This window comes from Mus pahari, chromosome 21 (genome assembly GCF_900095145.1).
Source record: "Mus pahari chromosome 21, PAHARI_EIJ_v1.1, whole genome shotgun sequence".
NCBI lineage: Eukaryota > Metazoa > Chordata > Mammalia > Rodentia > Muridae > Mus > Mus pahari.
The window spans coordinates 21,562,964-21,580,360 of record NC_034610.1 but is presented as its reverse complement, the minus strand read 5'-3'; the positions used below and the strand labels follow the sequence as shown (position 1 = coordinate 21,580,360).

General features: G+C 49.7%; 1 protein-coding gene across 1 annotated transcript in view; it reads right to left on the bottom strand.

Annotated features, from left to right (window-relative positions):
* Positions 1-4,950, bottom strand: part of Ergic1 (endoplasmic reticulum-golgi intermediate compartment 1) — a 94,702-nt gene extending 89,752 nt beyond the window's left edge. The window contains exon 1 of the mRNA XM_021221830.1: positions 4,718-4,950. Within this exon, the coding sequence (XP_021077489.1) occupies positions 4,718-4,950 (233 nt within the window). The remainder of the gene's footprint in view (positions 1-4,717) is intronic.
* Between the last annotated feature and the right edge of the window lie 12,447 nt (positions 4,951-17,397).

Sequence of the window (17,397 nt, the reverse complement as noted above, 5' to 3'; positions counted from 1 at the left end):
ACACAGACACACAGAGAGACAGAGACAGTCCAGCAGACACACAGACACAGACACACAGAGAGACAGACAGTCCAGCAGACACAGACACAGACACACAGAGAGACAGAGAGACAGAGACAGAGACAGAGATCTGAGACTGGCTTTCTTTATTGGCCACTGTAGAAGTAGAAAACCAGACTACTTAAGATCAAGCAGGAGGGTCAGGTAGGGCCTGAACTCTTTTCCCAGGGTTGCCCACCAGGGCTCCTCCAATGCCCTGTTCTCCGAGGGCTCCAGCCCACTTGCCTGTGGCTCTTCCAACTTAGAGCAATCCTTCTCACCTCTGGGTTGGCATCAGTCACTGAAAAGCTTTAGCAGACCCACAGCTAGCTCTGTTCTGATTTCAAGCAATGCCCCTGGGCAACCAGGTGCTCACTGATTTGAGGTTCAAGGCAAGCCTCAGGCAGAATGCCTTCCTCACCAGAGCCAGGAATCCAAATGGCCAGAGAGGGACTGTTCCAGGCAAGCACATGAACACAGCTAATATCCAAAGAATGAGAAGGACCCAGAAGATTAGAACAGACTGCCAGAGTTAGTTTAAGGCCAAGTAGAGCAATTCAGTCAGAAGCTGAGAGAAGCCAGTTTGAATCAGTCAGCTTAGACAGGCATTTGGGCCAAAACAGCTAAGCAGATTCAGCCAGTCAAGAGTTCAGAAAGAGCTACAAAGGGTGAGTTTATTCCAGCAGTAAGCCTCCAAAATAACAATCACATCTGACAAATAAAAGTTACATTTATGTTTGGGATGGGGACTTTAGCAAAAATTAATTTTAGGAGATTCTGGAATCAGGTGATAGAGAGAGGAAGAGAGGAAAGGGGGAAGAAAGGGAGGTATGGAGTGCCTGCCGATGGTTAGAAGATTCATGAGGAGCACGCTGGGTCAGGATTAACAGGGAGGAAGGAGATGCATCCTTAGAGGAGGTTTTGCCTCTCTCTGAATTTGGGGACCAGGAAAGAGAGTGCTTCTAGCCCATGGGGCAGGGGAGCTGCTCTACAGGGAATAGCAGTGTTCGTATCAGCTCCTGCAATCACCCTCAGGCCTGCTCACTAAGGTGGGATGACTAAGGAAGATCTTCAGGGCCTGCTGAGTGTGTGTGTGTGTGTGTGTGTGTGTGTGTGTGTGTGTGTGTGTGTACTCGACCTGGGTTTTACAGGTCGTTCCGCCTCCAGTCTGAATTTCCAGTAATATTTGTATAAACATGCCGTGAAGTACATGGTCTAACCCATTGGTCTCCAGCTCTTCCTGGAATGCAAAGGTAGAAATGGAGGCATTAGTATTGGTCCCTCAATTGACAGTGAACTGTCAGAGCCTCAGTGGTTGGTCAGCTTAGCCTACCACAGGGAGTAAGGGACATCAGTTTTCTGCACAGCCCACTGGGGAATGTCAGACACTGAGGAAACCAGACTCGATTCTCAGATTAACGTCACTCATTTGAAGACTGAAAGTAGGGTACAGAAAAACCTCAAGCCAACTTCAAGAGGGTCATGCTGGGGGGTGGGGTATCTCAGTAGTAGAATACATGCCCATCATGTGCAAGGCCCTGGGTTCCATTCCCAGCACTGCAAACAAGAAAGAGGGAAACATACACACACACACACACACACACAGACAGAGACAGAGAGAGAAAGAGACAGAGTCACAGAGAGAGAAACCTTTGCAAGGTCCACTCAAGTACTCTGAGAGGAGATCTTTGGAAAGCTAAAGTAAGCAGTGGAGGAGACCAAACCAAGTCATGATGGGGCTAGCACCGCAGGCAAATGGCCTGTGCTGTCACACGGGGTCACCCGTACTGAAACTCTATCCTTTCTCAACAGAACTGAACTTGCATTGTGCACTGGGTCCCCCAGATCAGCATCTGAACCTGGGCTCTGCACTGCAAGGACAGCTGGGATCCCTGGTCGGTCTCTGCACTGAAGGGACAGGCAGCACACAGCCCCATCCCTCCTCAAAGTGAGCACACAGCTGGGGGGGGGGGGGCACGCCACTCTTAGATCATGGGGTTTCAACACGGGGACTGCCGCTGTGGCAGAGCTAGCCACTGCCTCTTTCCTGAAAGTGGGGCTCAGGCTCCGGGGAGGGGGGCTGTCAAAGCCTCTGGAGTAACAGGCAGCAAGTGCCACCAGCCAGCCGGAACTGGGGACAACACCCCGGACCTAGGTCACAAAGCCAGTTCTGTAAGTTTAATGATCGGTATCAGTAAAAGCACTCAACAGGAACAAAGCAAACATGGTCATCATTTAAGGCTCAACCTCCTCCTCCCTTAACCCCTAAAACTCAGATCCATGCAAAGGGCTTCTGCCAGAGGGGTCACCCGTCACCATGGCTTAAAAGGAAGATTCATTCACTCTCTTCAGTGACAAAGGGATGGATGTCAAGTTTGCTTATACAGTGGATACTCCTAGAACCCAGTCATGGGACATGCCCACCCCCACATACACACATGCACCCTTCTCTGGCAATTCTACAGGGTTGTGTCATATGCCACCCATCCCCTAATGACAGTCCAAGTGGCAGATGGCTAAGCACTGGGTACAAACCTCAGCAAGCCTGAGTGGCCCTGTATGTGGTAAAGGACTGTAGAGCGGTGGGCCTTCCTTCAGTGAGCCCTGGAGCTCTGCTGTGTCAACGTCTGAAAGAGAAGACATGTGCTGGGCACACAGCTCACCCTGGATGAGGAGATGGAACGGCAAGGTCTCCAGTGAGCCCCAGCAATCAAGGACTTTCTAAACTGGCATTAGTGGCCCCTGTGGCACCCGGGCCCTCAGGACCTGAGACACATCCAGAAAGCCCCAGGGCAGCAGCAGCACAGAGTTGAGTGCTGTGCTCCTTAAATATCAATGCCTTAAACCAGCTGGTAATAAGCAGGCCCTGACAAGGCTAAAGATGGCCCCAGCTGTTTTCTTTTCTATCTTCTTTTTCATCTCACCTACCCCCAGCCCCCAAAACTTCCAACTGGCAGCCCAGATCTGCCCAGCCCTTCCGGCGTGCAGGCAGGGGAGAGAACTGACAAGATTAAGTAACCAGAACAGTGACTTCTTCAACAAACGCAAAATCCCTAGAACTCACAGAACCGTGTGGGGACAGAGGAGGATTGGGACCCTTCCCGGTCAGCCCTGGGAGGTTTGGGGGACCTAGATGTGCCCGCTGCTCTTCTTTCTGCATGGGCACACTGTGGTAATGGGTGTCCCTAAAACTGGCTCAAAGCCCTCCCGGTTCAAAGCTCCATGGAGCCGGTCGTGGTGGCGCACACCTTAATCCCAGCACTCGGGAGGCAGAGGCAGGCGGATTTCTGAGTTCGAGGCCAGCCTGGTCTACACAGTGAGTTCCAGGACAGCCAGGGCTACACAAAGAAACCCTGTCTCTCGGGGGGAATCAAAGCTGCCATGGTCTGTATGCTTTTGTCTAAGCTCAGGTTTTGACCCCAGGGCTACCTCAAGCAAGCAGGAAGCTGGTTTGCCAGATAGTACCAGTGCCCGGAGTGAGCTAAAAGCCACTTTGGCTGGTTAAGAGGTCTGAGACCAATGTCCTCTCTGGGCCTGGACCCAAGGTTGCCCATATGCCACAACATGATCCAAACCTTGGGCCGTTTTTAGATTGGTTGTCACTCTGTTCTGCCTCTATACACATCAGTAAGAGAGGAAGGAAGAGGGGAAACTGTGACCGATGGAGGAATACTGGTTCTCTGGCTTGGAGAGCACTCACAGATCTCCTCAGTCATGGATGCCCTACTTCTGAGTTCCAGGCGATGGAGACTGACTGGGTCAGGGGTGCCTTACGATCCCTGTCTTTCAGGTGGTGACCTTATTTTTAGAACCAATTTGCAAGAGGTGAAACCAATATTTTGAGCATGCCCAGACACCTGCTGGGGTCAGCCAGCTGAGCGGTGAGGGGCTGCACCCTAAGCCATTGCTTCTAACATTGAGAACATACTGGGCATGAGAGGTACAGCCAGGATTCTAATCCTTTTCCTCCAAAGCATCCCAACAGCCCAGAGCATCTCAGAGCTTCTTATGTCAAGGGAATGTCTGGTGGGGAGGCCCTTCCCATGCAAGCTTCCAGAAGGCCTGGCCCTATACAATGGTGTTCCAGGAGGCAAAGAACCCTACAAAGGTGCCCACTATAGTCCCTAAAGAAAGCCTGGCCCTTCTGCAGAACCTCAAGATCCCAGCATCCTCCTCTTCCCACACTGTCCCCATGGCTTGTGGGGACAGGCCTCCACATCTGGTAGGTAGAGGATTCTCGGGCTCTGAAGAACTAAGCTTCTTTCTCCAGCTGCTGCCAGACTGAATGGGGCTGCAGCCCTCAGATCCCACCGGGCAAAGCCAGGCGCGCGGCCCCACCTGTCAGCCAGGACAGGGTCCACTAGGGAAGACTGGGGAGAAAGCCTGAGGATGCCCGAGCTTCTTTTATTCGGGATTTGGGAGACTTGGTTCCCAGGTTGGGGGAGGGGAATGAAAGATGTCAGGGGCAAGCAGGGGACCCCGCGCCGTGGAAAGAGAGTGCGAGGGCTTGCCAGGGCTGCACGAGGGGTGGGGGTAGGGCTCGAACCCCGAGGAAGGCCGCGGCCCCCTAGGGCCTGCCGAGGCGTGCACCGTGCACTAGGGTCGCGTTTGCACGGAACGGGGAGGTGCGGGGGTCGTCACCGGCCGCAGAGGGTCCCAGGCCCGGGGCCTCACTCACCTCCTGAAGTCAAAGGGCATCGTGCCGCCGAGCCGGTGGGAGCGTTGCAGGCCAGGCGGGCCGCAGCGCCGCGTGGGTCCGAGCCCGCTGCCAACGCCTCCTCGGCCGCCCCGCCCCCGCCAGCCGGCCCGACACTCGCCACTCGCCACTCGCCTCCCGCCGCCGGGAAGTGACGCTCCACGCAGCCCATTGGGCGCCGCCACATCCCCCGGCCGCCCCTTCCGCCGCCCCATTAAAGGGGCCCGAGGGCCCGCTGGATGGGAAGGCCCGAGAGTGGGATGCTACCCAAGGCCAGGTCTCCAAGACTCTCGCTTTGGTTCTTTTTGGCCTCTGATCTTTTTTCATAGGCTAAGTAGGGCCTCAGGACAAATCGCTCTGCCTCTGGCAGTGGGTTTTGTGCTTGTAAAACAAAGCCATTGCGTTGTGAAGATCAGAGGGAAATGCTACAAATTGCGGGTCCTTGCTTGGTGCTAGCTCTGGGTGAAGGTTAAAACTGGGGGGATGGGCAACGCAGTCCTAGATTGAGAAAGTCCACCCACTTCCCACCCATCCCTTGCTTCTTAGGAAAAACCATCTGGCTCCCAGGATCCACCACCACCCCTTTCTCTTTCTGCCTAACTGCTAACCCCACTTTTCAACTTTTCATATGCATCAAAGGAGATAGTTGGGCCCTGCTTTAGTGAACAGCCTGGCCTCTAGAGTTGGGCTTAGCTATTCACTTCTATCATCTTTTTGGGGGGTTGATGGTTGAGCATCTACCAACCTGAAGTCAGGAACGTGCAGGGCTATCCAGAGGCTCTGAGTTTGCACGGTTAGAAATGGCAACACACCTCTGATTGCCCCTGGAGCCTCCGTTCTCAGGAACACAGAAGTAGAGAAAACCCTCCCTCAACTTGCTGGGCTAGAGGAGGAGGCAGCTGAACTCTTAAACTTTTTGTGATTGACTGGTCTTAGTTGTCAACTTGACATACCTGAAAGAGGTTGAAGAAATGACTCCACCACATTAGCCTAAGGGCTTGTATGTATGTAAAGTTTTCTTAGTTCCTAAGTGATGATGTAGGAAGGCCCAGCCCTCTATGGGTAGCAACATTCCTAGGATGGGATCCTGGGATCAGAAAGCTAGCTGCGTGTGAGCAGTGGCGCCTATCAGCAGCCTTCCGTCCTCCACAGGTCTCTGCTTCAGTTTCTGCTTCATGGTTCCTACCTTGAGTACCTACCTACCCAGACTTCACTCCCTGAAGGGCTTGTGAATGTATGAACCAAATTAACCCTTTGCTCCCAGAGCTGCTTTGGTGGGAGTTTATCACAGCAAAGAAAAAGCAAACGAGGACACCCATGTAGGGTAAATCTGACTTCTGAACCTCCCTGGGTTCTGCTGCTGATGCCTTCTTCAAAGTTGTGATTTAAGACAGCAACTTAAGGAGAAAAGTGGGGTCCGAGTTCAAAAGGCAGGATGGGGGGGAGGCAGTGTCCTGACATAAAAAACTCATTGGTCTCCTGAAGGATTAGAGGCAGCAAGATCCAGGGTCTGCAGTGATGGGCATGATGCCACCAGGTTCTTCTCTTTCTGACAACCAGAATCCCCCTTCCATTCATTCATTCATTCAACAAGCACCCACACCCCATGCTCTTATGGGAAATGAGAAAGTTTCAGCCAGTCCTGGAGCCTGGGAGTAGCAGAAAGAAAAAGCATCCTGGGGCCTTCTGGAACCACTGGGTACAAATAAACCCAAACAGAAGTTGTATGGTGTAGGCAACTGATCTCATGTCTTCCCTTTTCAGAACATGATCCAGAGACTAGCTCTTGGACATCTTGGGGACAATCTCATCTTTAGCCCAGGTTCTCCTAAAGAATCTCAGATGTGCCCTTGAGCATGATCAAGGGCAACAATGCCCAGCAGAGTAAATGACGGTAGGACTAACTGACCGGGCAGTGTGGTACATACCTTTAATCCCAGCACTTGGGAGGCAGAGGCAGGTGGATTTCTGAGTTCGAGGCCAGCCTGGTCTACAGAGTGAGTTCCAGACAGCCAGGGCTACACACAGAAACCCTGTCTTAAAAAAAAAAAAAAAAAGAAAAAGACTGACTGGTGTTGGTATCTTTTACACAGAGAGAAAAAGCTCCCAGTTTTTGGCTGGGCACATAGAAACTTGTATTTCACAGCTTCCCTTGCAGCTAGGCATGTCTATGTGATCAAGTTATTGAAATGCAGGGAGAAGGTGGCTTTAGGAAGAGTTGTTGTATGTATGTTCTTTGCCCTGTGTGTCACTTTATGTAGCTGGCTGCCTAGAATGTGGATGTCACTATTTCAGACCACCAAATGGAAACCACGTGGAACAAAGCAACAAGACAGAAAGAGCCCAGGTCTTATCGCTCTGTCGTTCTATGTGTTTATATAAGACTGAAATAAGCATCCATCTTATTAGAACTACTGTTGTTTTGGATTGCTGAACACTTACACTGGAACTCAGTGGTAACACTAACATCCAGCCCAATCACTTGAGTGCTCAAATAGTGCACAGAGAATATGCCAGTCCACTATTACCTAATGTCCTACAATTTTCCTTGGGAGAACTTAGCACAACTCAGGACTGGATTAACTGGCTAGTGACTGCACCCCCAATTTGAGTGGAGGCTTCCATAGCCACCCACCCAGAGACTCCACATGTATAGGAGGCGCATTTCCTTCCTTCCTTCCTTCCTTCCTTCCTTCCTTCCTTCCTTCCTTTCTTCTTTCTTTTTTCTTTCTCTCTTTCTTTCTTTCTTTTTTTTTTTTTTTTTTCATGACAGGGTTTCTCTGTGTTAGCCCTGGCTGTCCTGGAACTCATTCTGTAGACCAGGCTGGCCTCGAACTCAGAAATCTGCTTGCCTCTGCCTCCCAAGTGAGGGATTAAAGGCATGTGCCACCACTTCCCAGCTAGGAGGCACATTTCAGCAGCAGCATGGTCACGTGGTCTTCTCATAGGTCGGGGAGGATGGGAGTGGACTGACCATGTCACCAAAGAGACCCTGTAGGGCTTTTTAAAGGTCTGGAAGCGAAGTGAGCTGCCCATCTCCTATTAACCAACCTGGGGGACTGTGGGAGATGGAACAGAGGAAATCAGACAGTTGTCACAAGATGTGGGAATACTCTAGACCTCTTTGAACATGGCAGTAGCTAGTAACAGTTGAGTTTGGGAACTACTGATATTATGGTACCTGTGGTGGTCAGTCTCTAGTGGTCTTCATCTGCCAGTAGCCCAGTCTCTGAATAGTCACCTCCCATAGTGAATAGGTCTTGTCTGTGTTAAGTCAACAGGATATTGTCAGTGTGGCTCCGGAGGCTTGGTTTATTATTATTATTGATATTTTCTTCATTTACACTTTAAATACTATCCCCTTTCCTCATTCCCCCTCTGAAAACCCCCCATCCCCTCCCCACCCTGCTCACTAACCCACCTACTCCCATTTCCTGGCCCTGGCATTCCCCTATACTGGGGCATAGAACCTTCACAGGACCAAGGGCCTCTCCTCCCATTGATGACCGACTAGGCCATCCTTTGCTACATATGCAGCTAGAGCCATGAGTCCTACCATGTGTTTTCTTTGGTTGGTGGTTTAGTCCCAGGGAGCTCTGTGGGAACTGGTTAGTTCATATTGTTGTTCCTCCGATGGGGCTGCAAACCCCTTCAGCTCCTTGGGTACTTTCTCTAGTTCCTTCACTGGGGACCCTGTGCTCAGTCCAATGGATGACTGTGAGCATCCACTTCTGTATTAGTCAGGCACTGGCAGAGCCTCTCAGGAGACAGCTATATCAGGCTTCTGTCAACAGGCACTTGTTGGTATCTGCAATAGTGTCTGGGTTTGGTGGTTGTTTATGGGATGGATCCCCAGTGGGGCAGTCTCTGAATGGTCAATCCTTCGGTCTCTGCTCCACACTTTGTCTCTTTGTAACTCCTTCCATGGGTATTTTGTTCCCCATTCTAAGAAGGATCAAAGTATCCACACGTTGGTCTTCCTTCTTCTTGAGTTTCATGTGTTTTGCGAATTGTTTCTTGGGTATTCCAAGCTTCTGGGCTCATAGGCCTCTTTTTCTGGGGAAATCCCAGTACCATGCCCTAAAAGTGCTTAGTCACCTTTCTCTCAGAGGGCTCCTGCCACAGCCAGCTGAGGAGCCCTCCAGGAAGCCTACTGTGGGCCAGGTCACAGCCCAGAGTGCAGCCTGGCCCACACTTTAGCTCCAGTTCTAAGGAGACCCCGAGCAGAATTCCCCAGCTAAATTGCTTCTAAATCTTGTCCTCTAGAAACTATATGATAACAAGCATTTAAGCCACTGAATTATGGGTAATCGGTTATACTGCAGTCAAGGAACACACACTGGCATTTTCCTTCCTCCCTCACTCCAGCCAGCCTGGACAAACCACTTTTAGAGTCAGAGAAGTCTCTAGCTGGGTGACCTGGACGCATTGCTGAAATGGCTATCTCCAGGCCTGAGCTAAGTGTATTAAGTCCTTATACCTGTGGCAGATTGCCTGAGGCTGCCCTAGTGATTATGACCTCAGGTACTGGGATCCTGGGCCATCCCCTCCCCCAGGGCATGGGCTGGATTTACTAGCTTGTGCCAAATGAACAGAACATCACATATTGATGTCGGTCCTGAGATTATGCTACGGAAGATAGCAGCTTCTGTCTCAGACGGTAACTCACCTCCTCTTGGGTCTTGCTTGGAGAAGGGAGCTGCCCGCTTGTGAGGCTGCCCTCCAGGGATGCCTTGTGACAACTTGCCATTGAATCAACAGCATCCATGAGCATGTGATCAGTCAGGGACGGGTCAGCTCCAGCTACATTTTGGGACATTGCAACCCTACGGGATAGCTTGACTGGGTTTCTAAGATGTCCTGACCAGAGGCAACCCAGTTGATTCTTACAGGATAGCAATTTTTTAAGCCCCTAAATATGCCTCGATCCACGACCCAATAGCAGGTATCAAATGTGCTGCTCTACAAGTTGTCTGAGAATGGGAAATGCCTGGCATGTAGTAGGTGCTCATTAAACGCTTGCTGACTAGATGAATCCACAAAAAGAATGTCCCTAAGAGAAAAGCTTCCTTGACCCCACATGCTCATTCTCTTCTACCCATTCCTGCCAGCAACATCACTGCATGTTGTTTTAGGCAGGGAATGCCTGGGTTGGGTTTGTTTTCTGTAATGAGATACTAGTTCCTGTTCTATAGGAGTGACTGGCTCAGCCTGATCTGGATGAAGAAGGATTAAAATACAGTAACCCATTGTCAAACTCAGTGAGGAGTTAAAGGAACTTAGATCTCAGAAAATAGGACTGTGGAAATGTGACTATTCTTTCTTGCTCTGCTGACATCCTCTGAGCAGCCAGAGGTGCTTGCTCATTCCTTATGCAGACAGCTATTCACTGGTACCTCTTCATGGCACATGTTCTGCATGTGGAGGTGACCATGGCATAGCTCTGATTTCAAGAAACCGGGGAGGAAGTTAGCAAAGGTGTGGGTAGTGTCAGGTGCAGAGCAGGAGAAAGTCCAAGGGCCAGGAGCCCCAGGGGAGGGGACCCTCAAAGCTAAGCCATGGGTGTGTCTCAACTCTCCCAACTGAAGGTGGTAAAAATCATCTCAAACTAATGCTAACTGTCCATGCCAGGAGAGAGGAAGAGGAGGGGAGGGGAGGGGACAAATGGGAGCGGAAGGGAAGGGGGAGGGGAGAAGGGGAAAGGGGGAGAGGTACCTGTGTCCCTGGGTGCACAGCCTTATCCTGGGTACACCTACCAAATCAGACGGAGTAGAGTTGCTCTCTAAGGCAGCTCCAGGTGTTATTGCTAGAGACAGTGTAGGGGATATTGGAAGGCTAAAATATGATGGCTTAGACAGGAAGTTAGGGAGAGCTTCCAGGAATAAGAGGGGTCTAAGCCAAGGCAAGACGAACAAGAAGAAATTAGTCACGGGGAGACAAAGCGCTGTGTAACAAATTATCCCAAAACACCACCTATGTTTCAGTGTCTGAGGACTAGGGCCCTGGGTCTCCATGGACCTCTGTGGAACATTGCTTGTGGCATGATGAGGGGCAGGGGAAATGGGTTTTTCTCATAAAGCAGTTTCTGCTATGAGTGGAATCTGAAATGTCTCCACAGGATCATGATCTGAAGCCTTGTTCCCCCAGCACATGGTGCTGCTCTGAAGGTTATGGGGTCTTTAGGAGGTGGGTTTACGGGTGGAAGTAGTGCTTTAGAGACTTCTGAAAGCAATTCCCACCGCTGGGGCTGACCGCAAGCGTTTTGCCTGATGCTCTGACGGACAGTATAGGCTGAGCTGTTCCTACCATTATCCTTCCCCACCAGGAGGGGTGTCCCTTGGCTCTAAGACTGTGAGCCAAGATAAACCCATCCTCCTTTAAGTTGCTTTCTCCAGGGATCTGGTGACAGCAGTGGCCAGCAGAGTCCTACATACTGGGTGAGGAGCTGGGGACGGCAGGCGGGCTGACTGGGGGAGAGCTGAACAGTAAAGGGTATGGAGAGCCATGTGAAATGTGTTTGTTTGTTTGTTTGTTTGTTTTTTGTTTTTTGTGGTTTTTTTTGGTTTTTTGGTTTTTCGAGACAGGGTTTCTCTGTATAGCCCTGGCTGTCCTGGAACTCACTCTGTAGACCAGGCTGGCCTTGAACTCAGAAATCCACCTGCCTCTGCCTCCCGAGTACTGGGATTAAAGGCGNGCACCACCACCGCCCAGCTGAAATGTTTTTTTAAAAAAACATTTTTTATAGTCAGTGCGGGTTTGAAAACATTTTAAGCTAGGTCAGGTTGTGGTAGTTGACTCTAGAGTTTGAGATAGCCCTACATAGATAGAGCATTCTTTTACCTGCCTGTGTTCTGTCTTTACTCCAGGTGGCTGGCTGTACAGAGGGAGTGCTACTGGCCCAAGAGAGAAAAGTACATTGCAGACAGGAAAAACCAGAAAGTTGTAGCCATCTAAGTCCTCTGACCCCAGACATGGAGCTAAAGGATTGAGATCTAGCTCGGCTGGGTTTCGATTTTGCTACAGTCCAGTACATTCGTTCCTCCAGTTTCAGAATGGTAATATATATTCCATACCACTGTATGTTGAAAGTATGTAATTTGCATTTTGTAATTTTTCTCTGTATTAGTCCTGGCTATCGTGGAACTAGCTCTGACCTCAAACAGGCTGGCTTCAAACTCAGAGATTCACCTGCCTCTGCCTACTAAGTTCTGGAATTAAAGGCTGGTGCCACCACTGCCTGGCTGTAATTTGTTTTTAAATAGTGTTGAGACTATGGTAAACTATGGGGACTTGAAGTTGGATCTGAATACATTTTACATTGTCATATGGCCATGTGCCTATGGGGACCAGCATGCAAATGTAGTGTTTTGGTGAGAGTGGTCCCTATATGGTTGTCTTTGAATACTTGATCATCAATTGGTGGAAATATTTGGGAAGGAGTAGGAGGTGTGGCTTTGTTGGAGAAGGTACATCACTGGGGGGGCAAACTTTGAAACTTCTAAAGACTTGAGATAATCCTACTGTCTTTCTTCCTGCCTCCTGCTTATGGATCAAGATGTGAACTCCAGATGTGGTGGCACCCACCTTTAAACGCAGCACTAGGGACATAGAGGCAGGTGGATCTCTCTGAGCTTAAGACCAACCTGGTCTACATATAGTGAGTTCCAGGACAGCCAAGGTTACATAGAGTAGTAGTTCTCAACCTTCTTAATGCTTTGACCCTATAATACAGTTTCTTGTGTTGTGGCAACTCCAGTCATAAAATTATTTTTGTTGCTACTTCATAACTGTGATTTTGCCAGTGTTATGAATTATAATGTAAATATTTTTGGAAATAGAGGTTTGCCAATGGATTCATGAGCCACATGTTGAGAACCTGACATAGAGATACATTGTCTCAACAAGCAAAAGAAGATGGCTGTTCCCACTACCATGACTTTGTTCTGCTATCATGGACTCTAACCCTCTGAAACCACAAGCCCAATTAAATGCTTTATTTATGAGCTGCCTTGATCATGGGGGTTTGTTACAAAAATAGAAAAGTAACTAAGACCAGGCCCCTAACTCAGCAGTCAGAATCTACCCTTCAACCCTGATGGGAGTTAAGGGGAGTCTAAGAATACTAAAGGGAAATTCCCATCATGCAAAGCAAAAGAGCAGGGGAAGCACAGCCTGCTCTGACAGTTTGCCATCTGACACTACCTGGTGGCAAGAGTGGAGATGGGGTTGGAGAAGGAGGCCCAACAGAGGGCTTCTTAGTCTCCAAGCAGGGGGTTGGGGCAGGCGACACTCTGGAAGCCTGGTCTATACAGCAAGTTCCAGGACAGCCAGAGCTACACAGAGAAACCAAACAACCAAGCAAACAACCTAAAAATTAATCCAGGTTAAAGTCCCCCTAGTGACATTACATGGCCATTATCCTATTTAAGCTGCCATTGCCTTCTCTCACCTAAATCAAATGTTGTTATCAGATGGATTCCTGCCCTTGTTCTTGCCAAGTGCATCCTACTCCTGGCCTCATAACCAGAACCAAGTCCCAGGTAAGTCAGGAGTGCTCTTCCTCTACCTATAAAACCCGAAGCTCCTTGTCTCACACAGTAAGGGACTAGTGGTTCCCACAGCAGCCACCTATAGGGCTTACCTTTTGTCACATCTGACTTCCTTTCCCATTCCTTCCTCTGCTTGCTTTGTGAATTTTTGGCAGGCCTCCAGCACAGAAGACATGCCCCTGCCTCAGAGTCTTTGCACTGCTACCCTTATCTAGTTCACTCCATGTCTCTGAAACAGAACTTAAAAAAAAAAAAAAAAAAAAGATAGTATGGAGCCCGGAGAGATGGCTCTGCACCTACAATCCTTTCAAAGGACCTAAGTTCAGTTCCAGCATCCACCCTGGATAGCTCACAACCACCTGTAACTCCATGTTCAGGGACCCAATGCCTCTGGCTTCCACAGGCACCTGTACACTTGTGCAAATACCACCCTCCCATCCCCTCCCACTGTCATTCTCTTACACACATACAACTTGTTAAAATAACAAACCCTTTTAAAAACATACATAGTAAGTATGTGTGTACATGAGCCAAGCATGCAGTAACTTATCAAGTGGCTGGGAATGAGTGTGTTGTACTTCTCTGTGTTGACAGCCCTGCAGGCATGCTTATAGGAGTCTCCTCTCAAACTCGGGAAGCATGTGAAATAATTCCATGTTGACTCTGCTGTCCCTGCAAGAGGTTTTCAGCCTTGCCATCATCTTCATCACTGTCTTACACACAGTCTGCCATCTTTCCAAGATGGTAGGATGCAATGACTAGGTAATGCTGGGCACAAGGAGCTGTTAGAAACAGAGAAAGAGGACTGAGACAAGGCAGGTGGCTCAGAAATAGAATCAAGGGTTCTGATAGCGCCCCTTCCCACCACAAGAGCAAATACCTAGGGTGAAAAGCTGACTAAGGGAAACACTGGTTTGGGTTCACAACTTTTGAGATTTCAGGGTGTCATGATTTGTGGCAAAATAGCACCTCAAGACTGGGAAGCCTGGGATGTAGGAAGAGTTCTTATCTCCCAGCAGGAAGCAAAGCACAGGGAGAGGGCAGGGGCCAGTTTCAGCTTTCAACAACACACCCCTAGTGACCTAACAATCTCCCTCTAGGCCCACCTACAGAATACAAGCCTTCAACCCACAGGTCTTTGGGAGACATTCAAGATTTAAACTGTGGCGGAGGTTTGGATGAGCTCATGGGTTTTAATATGTGTGCAGATGGATAAATGAATGGATGGATGAGGGGTGGATGGATGATAAACAGACAGGTGTATGTGCCTGTAAAGATCTGTACATCAGCTCCCTAGCTCTTTAACCAGTCTGGGTAGGGCTCTAAGAATCATACACTTACTGTTTAAATCTAAGCAGCAGATTCACACATCACACACGGGGCTCCTGGCATCATGGGGAAAGTACCGGGTGAGTCTGGAGCCTTGCCTTTAAATGTCAGGAGGAAAGATGTGTTCACCCCAGACTCCACTCACCACACACAGGACTCCCAGCATGGGGAAAGTACCGGGTGAGTCTGGAGTCTTGTCTTTAAATGTCAGGAGGAAAGACATGTTCAAGGTATGATGCGGCATGTCAGAAGGACACAGGAGTCAGAGGGAAGGCACTCCAAGTAGCAACATCTGGGGCAGTTTCAACATCACCATCAATAAGGATTGTCACAGGTGACCATACGGGAGAAAATAAAAACCTGTTGATTTGTATTGCCAAATGTAAAGATATAGCTGAACAAATGGAAAAGAAAGAAGAGTTCTTCCTCACAGTGGGGTATCAGTTGGGGAGCTGGAAGAAAGGATGAAATTACTACCCCACATGTCACAGCTTCATAAGGTGATCAGGTGACATCCAAGGTCAAAGGCAGTACTGAGGCCAGTGTTTGATCCAACCAGAATTCTTCTGGTCTCCTCCTCTCTCCAAGACTCTTGGGGCTGGAGAGAAGGCTCAACGGTTAAGAGCACTGACTGCTCTTGCAGAGGTCCTGAGTTCAATTCCCAGCAACCACATGGTGACTCACAACCATCTGTAATGGGATCCAATGCCCTCTTCTGGTGTGTCTGAAGACAGTGACAGTGCACTCAACTAAACTGTCAATACTTCGATCCTGGAGCCTGAAAGGTGCCACACACACAGTAGGTACTCATGTAACATCAGCTCACCTACTCTCGTTTATAGTGTGCGGAGGAGCTGCAAATGCCTGCCTGCCTTAGTGACCAGTTCTATATCACACACGTGTGCATATATGTAAAGGGGTGCATGTAAATGCAGTGTTTCACATACACCCCATAGCAGAGAGCCCACCTTGGGCGCTGACCCCCAAGAGGTGAAATTCTAACATTTTCAGTGTTTGTTGGGAGGTGCTGGATGTGTTGGTCTACTTTCTGAGCCCTGCCTCCTGCCTCCCTTGTCCTCACTGAGTCTCTGAACCCATGTCCATTTCCCTTGCAAGGCACAACTCAGACCCTTCTTTGATGACACATCTTACCCCTCCTAACCCTGTGACCCTTTAATACAGCTCCCCATGTTGTGGTGTTACTATTTCACAACTGTTGTTTTGAATTGTTGTGAATTGTAATGTGAATATCTGCACTTTCTGGTGGTCTTCGGCAATCTCTCTGAAAAGTTCATTTAAGACACCACAGGCTGGAACCCACAGTGTGAAGGCTGCGTTGGACACTGACTGAGTAGTCTCCGGACAGTGTGCTTTGGACTGTTTAATCCTATCCCTGTCCCTCCCCTCGATTCTCAGGGTGAGTGATCCAAAGCAGGTAGTGAACCGCTCTGGGCCTCAGCTTGCTCATTCTTAACCTGGGGTCCATGGTGACTCTAAATCATGTCTCATGGCTGATGTCTGGAATCTAGCTCACAAGTTGCATTCACTGAAATGGTCCTCTGCCTTTCACTCTCGGGGGACTGCTGGTGGCATCTTCCAGACTACACAGAGGGAGTGTTTGTACAAGCACGTGATGACCCTCTGGTCTGAGGCGTGGCCATTCCCGCTACATTTCTCCAGGCTTTGAAGTTCATATTCTTGCAAGGTCGCACCCAGGGAGTGCTAACCTCACCTACAGTGTCAGATAGCTCACGTAGGCTGTGTGACTCAGCACCAGCTGCTCACCTCCAAGTCATTCTGATCTGACCTGGAGCTCACCTGGCCCTTCCTCCTCAGTCTTCTAGTGATATAGCTAGGTGGGGGGTGGGGCCGGCTCTTCCTTGCATTCCATTCCTCGGAAGGTTTAGGACCTCCCCATCCCCCAGGATCCACCATTTCTCCTGCTTCTTAGCTAAGCAAAGGGAGTCTGTCTGGATTCCTGTGTCCCAACGCCTGTGTGTGTCACTGTGTGGGTAGCGCTGCGCTGATGGCCGGAGACAGGTGTCTGTCATCCTAACTGATGGCTGTTGTTTCCTCCTCCGGAAACAACTGATGCCCAGGGTTAGGCTGAGCTCCAGGAAACAGAAAAGCAAGGGAGGCTGGGTGACTCTGAAGTCACTCACCACACTGGCCACCCCTGTGAGTCTCTTCATTTGTAAACTAAGGCTCTGAGTGAAAAGCCTTCTCCCTCCTTTCCAAGCTCCCTTGTTCCTTTCCTTCTGGGAAGCCATGAGTCTTTTCCTGCTCTTTGTGCAGTGACTGATCCTATAAACAGGAACATTCTAGTCTACTCTGGTGCTTCCAGCCGTCAGGTGAAGAGCCCCTATGAGAAGCGGTTCACAGTACCCACAAGTATTGATGGACACAAAATAGAGACAGAGGCAGAAGAGAAAGCTTCCAGATCAGCAATAGAATCCTGGAATGGATCCAATCTTTGCCACCTTAGGTCACCTTGGTTGGGGTTGCCCAGTCCCCATTCTGGCCTCAGTTTCTTCCTCAGCAAAATGGAGCAAGTGAGGGTCAGGGTGGGCTCTTTCATGACTGCCTTGGATCTGCATCTGACTGGGTCCTGAGCCTCATCCTGTCTGCAGGTGTCAGAGGCTCCCCGCAGGATCAGGGACTGTGATCAGGGTTTCTCCTGGCCTCGAGCGGATTCATTCCACTCTGCCCTCCCAACCCCCGTGGATTCATTCTACTCTGTACCACCATGGATTCATTCCACTCTGTCCCCCCATGGATTCATTC